Source organism: Chenopodium quinoa, unplaced genomic scaffold (genome assembly GCF_001683475.1).
Source record: "Chenopodium quinoa cultivar QQ74 unplaced genomic scaffold, ASM168347v1, whole genome shotgun sequence".
Lineage (NCBI taxonomy): Eukaryota > Viridiplantae > Streptophyta > Magnoliopsida > Caryophyllales > Amaranthaceae > Chenopodium > Chenopodium quinoa.
In genome coordinates, this window is record NW_018742345.1 from 5,824,662 (window position 1) to 5,829,484 (window position 4,823).

A 4,823-nucleotide genomic window follows, 5' to 3' on the forward strand; every position below is an offset into this window, starting at 1 on the left:
TGCATGCCTTCTTTTTGTCATGTGCACACTTACTTTCTTAGGAAATGTGTAGTAGTGCATTTGACAAGCTCTTGCGTGCGTTGAATTATTATTTTCTAGAGCGGTCAAGCTTGGACCTTAAGCAAGCCTTTCTCGTAACCTGTGTTTTATTGCTTTCATTTTCTTTTCTTTTTAGAATAGATTTTCTCTCATGGAAATATGTGTATGTCTTTTGCTAGGTACATGACTTGATGATATACTTTGGTACATTGGTTTGAATGAAGAATCAAGGAAGATTGACTCCTATTTTGCTAGCATATGGAAAGCAAGATTCAATTCTAAGGGAAAGTGATTTTGAAAGGTTTAATTGGGTCATTTACGGGTATTAACACCCACCTAACATCCGGTAATATCTTTCCTTGTTCTTTGTCTAATGGTTGATGCCTTGTTGGACATGTGTTGGTATTATTGGATTGATCTCTTTCACTACCACAAAATATTGAATAAGCAACACACGATACGCAACTGTCAAGTTACATAGGCGATCTCTAGAATTACACCGAGCGCCTATGTAAGATAAGCGTTTTATATAAGGAACCTATAGAGCGCTTGTCAAAGTTAACCACTCTATTTGATGTGTCGAAATTTTACTCTTTACTTATAGATCACCCTTCATAGTTAAGCGGTCTCTAAGTATTATTTTTTAAAAAAAAAATAAAATAAATTCGAATAGCCCAACAAATTGAAGCCCATATCATATACCTTATGTTTGATACCCACCTAACCCTAATATTTAAATATGGAGTACCGCCCCTTTTATGTTTGATACTCCTTACCCTATGTTTGATACCCACCTAACCCCAAATTTTCTCTCATGTTTCTCTAGAGAAGTTTAGATCTTCTTTTGGTTTTCTTTCTAATCTCCTCTTCCTCTCCTCAACTGCGCAACACCACCGTCAAAACGGCTTCTCATGCCATCTTTCCACCAACTCGCAAGCTACTCATGGCCACAACCGATCTACCTTCTCACGCACCAGGATCCACGACATCAACCTTCTCACATCAACCATTCATAAACCAGCCACCACCGAGCCATGAAATTTTGACCATCCAACAACGAGCCACCATGGAAACCTCCGCCGTCGCAAGCCAAAACACATTTTTTTTTTGCTTTTAATTGAAATTTCTAATTATAACTAATTTGTTGGCACACATGTAAGTTAAGGTTATATTTTTTTAGATAATTGTATGATTGAGATTTTTTAGATGTTTTTAGTATTACTTAGATCTAAATCTTGAAAATTTTTAATTTATAATTTTTGTTATTACTTAGATCTGAATTTACTTTTTGTTATTTTTGATATAGTTGTTTATGTTAATTTTAGGATGGTGTGGCAGTTTTTTGTGGGTATTTCAGGTGGTATGGGTGCTGTGGATGGCAGTTTTTTGCTGGTATTTTGGTGGTGTGGGTCGCAGTGGGGCTAATGGGTGGTGGTGGGGGAAATAGTTATGGGTTTGGGTCGTGGGTGGGGGCAGTGGCGGAGCCAGGATTTTCAACTTGGGGGGACAAAATGCTTAACTTACGAAAAGCTTAACAAAAAATAAAAACAAAAAAAAAAACTCACACAAATTGGTTAATACTTAATATTAAAATTTCAAAATACAAATATATACTTAGTCATACAATTCAAAATGATGAAAAAAATTACATAAACATTACATTAAAATTACAAGTTCATTCTTCGAGTCTTCATACTTTGAAATCGATCAATAATCTTTTCGTCGGAAACTCGTAAGAAGACATCCTTCTCAATAAAAGTGACCAAACAATCATTCATAAGTTGATCACCCATGCTATTTCGCAACTTGTTTTTGACACATGTCATTGCAGAAAACACTCTTTCAACACTTGCCGTGGCAACGGGAAGAATCAACATCAACTTGATAAGCAAATGAATAAGAGGAAAAGTCTTATGCTTATTGGTTTTAACAAGCATCATAGAAAGAGAATTAAGGTCATTTAAACCTTGAAATCTTTCATCATTTAGCATATTCTCCATGAATACATCAAGTTGATATTCAAGAGCCATCAAATCAAAGCTTGAAAATTCTTCGGGATAAAAAGAGGCAAGTTTAAGTACCATATCTTTATCAAAGGATGAGAAGTTATCTTTAGGACTTAAACAAGCCATACATAATAGTAACTCCATATTCCTCTCATTAAATCGTTCATCAAGTTCTTGAAGATGCAAATCAATTAGTCTTAAGAAAATTCCAACCCGAAAATGATGTTCATTTGTTGCTTCTTCAACAAAACGTCTTGATCTTCCATGAGGAACATAAAGAGAATCCATAGTGGGAATAACAACACCATGTTTAGTGCAAAATGAAGTTACCTTGTTTAAGAGAGTATCCCATCCTCGCTCCCTCATTTTTTGCAACACCGTTTTTGTATAAGTGACAAGTTCCATGGCATTTACAATATCTTGCTCCTTTCTTTGCAAAGCAACACACAAATCATTAGTGTATCCAAAAATAGTCAACATCAAGTGAGCAACAAAAATAAAGTCAAATGACTCTAAATGTCCTAAAACAATTTGAGCTTTGAACTTATCTTCCGATGCACCATGCTTCCCAATTTGTACAAGCACCTTAATAATTGTAGGAAATAAGAGGATGGCATTTAAAAGTGACTTGTAATGAGAACTCCAACGAGTATCCCCGGGCCTACTCAAACCAAGTTCTTGATTTAAACCCGATCCACTCACAATATCCCCAACATCCAAGGCTCGAGCAACTTCTTGAGCTTGATCTTGACGAATCATTTCTCTTCTCTTGCAAGAAACTCCAACCACATTCAACAAATTTCCAAGTATCTCGAAAAGCCAACCACAACTATCATTCTTTTTAGCAACGGCAACTAATGTTAGTTGAAGTTGATGAGCAAAACAATGTATATAGTAGGCACTTGGAGTATCATTCATAATCAAAGTCTTAAGGCCATTTATTTCACCCTTCATGTTGCTAGCTCCATCATACCCTTGCCCTCTTATCATAGATGGGCTCAATGAATGTTCAACAAGTAAAGACATGATTGCATCTTTAAGAGTTAAAGCGGTAGTATTAGCAACATGAACAATGCCTAAAAATCGCTCCATTACCTTTCCACTATCTCTATCAACAAAACGCAAAACAAGAGCTAGTTGTTCTTTTTGGGACACATCACTTGACTCATCGGCCAATATAGCAAAGTAATCATCACCAACTTCTTCTATTATGCACCTAGTTGTTTCTTTGGCACAACAGTTAATAATGTCCTTTTGAATAGGAGGGGAAGTCATTTGACAATTTTTAGGTGCATTTTCAAGAGTATGTATCCTTACTTCCTCAACCTTTTCTCCTAACCACTTCAAAATCTCAAGGAAATTACCCCTATTATATGACTCCCCACTTTCATCATGTCCACGAAATGCCAAACCTTGCCCCAAAAGAAATCTTAAACAAGATAAAGATGCTTTCAAGCGGATAAAATATTCACTTTTAATCACATCACTTGCATTGTCAATCACATTCAAGATTGATTTCTTTTTTTCATCTCTTAAATTCACATATTTCTCATAAGCAAGATTATGAGCACTTTTAATTCCACCAACATGCTTCTCAAATCTTTCCGGTTTATTCCATGCCCTAAACCCTCCATCAACAAATGCATCACCCCCCGGTTTAATACCAACTTCATTCTTGAACAAGTAACATACAAAACAAAATGCAGCATCTTTTTCAATACTATATTCAAGCCAATCCCATTTGTTGAACCAATGAACACTAAAGCGACGCAAACCAGACACTTGTCTTGTAGGGAAGTCATGAGTTTTTGGTTGGCAAGGTTTTTTAAGAATATAACCCCTCCTAACAGCATTTCGTTCATTTGCGGGGTAATCCATAATGTTTATTCTTTTTCCCGGATCATGAGGAAGAAGTTCAACATCATACACCAAATCTTCCTCTAATGGTACATTACTATTACTTGAACCACCCATTTCCATACTATTTTCTTGACTTTGAGGGGAGCTAACTGAAGGTGAGTTATTGGACTCATTTTCATTGAGTCTCGTTCTTTTAAACAAGAATTGTTGAAGATCGGGTTGTTTAGTTGCCTTGGATTTGTTTGAATTTGGTGAATCTTTTGATATTTCCTAGTTAAATTGAAAATTATATATCAATTTCCACAAGACCACAATTCACATCATTACATAATAACAAAACCTAAGATTTTAAATTTCTAATTCAACTACACATTTCAATAATTTACAATAATTAATAATTTAAATTCACATTTCACAAAAACAGCCAAACACTCAAACAGGGGAAACATTCAAACAATCAAACAAATATAAATCAATAATCAATACCCACAAGGCCACAAATGACAAATTCACAATAAAAATATAAATTATAAAACAATTAAACATTTAAACAAGTAATGAAATTCACTTAATTCAGATTTACATAATTACATAATCAATTAATCATACCTCCATTGAAATTCAGATTTACTCCTTACAGTAAATCTGTAAATGCGAAGTTGCCGACTTGCGAACTGCTGCTGCAAACACTTTACACTTGAACACCAAACGTCCAAACTGCTGGCTGTGCTGCGGTGGCGCGGTGCTGGGCTGCTGCTGCAAACAACAAACACGAACTCACGAAGACACGATTCACACGAATTGAAGGCTGTCCGCTGTGCGCTGTCGTCTGTCGAACCTCGTCATTGGCCTCACTGCTGCGAACTGCCGGAGAACGGTGGACAGCGTCAGGCGACTCTGGCGAGGTGAGGGCGAATC

The 4,823-nt window shown here is 36.0% G+C and overlaps 1 protein-coding gene across 1 annotated transcript; it reads right to left on the minus strand.

Moving 5' to 3' along the window:
* Positions 1–1,706: 1,706 nt before the first annotated feature.
* On the minus strand, positions 1,707–3,923 carry LOC110695102 (zinc finger MYM-type protein 1-like). Its single transcript, XM_021872319.1, has one exon. It carries the CDS (start codon positions 3,921–3,923, stop codon positions 1,707–1,709), a length of 2,217 nt encoding a protein of 738 aa, XP_021728011.1.
* Positions 3,924–4,823: the final 900 nt, after the last annotated feature.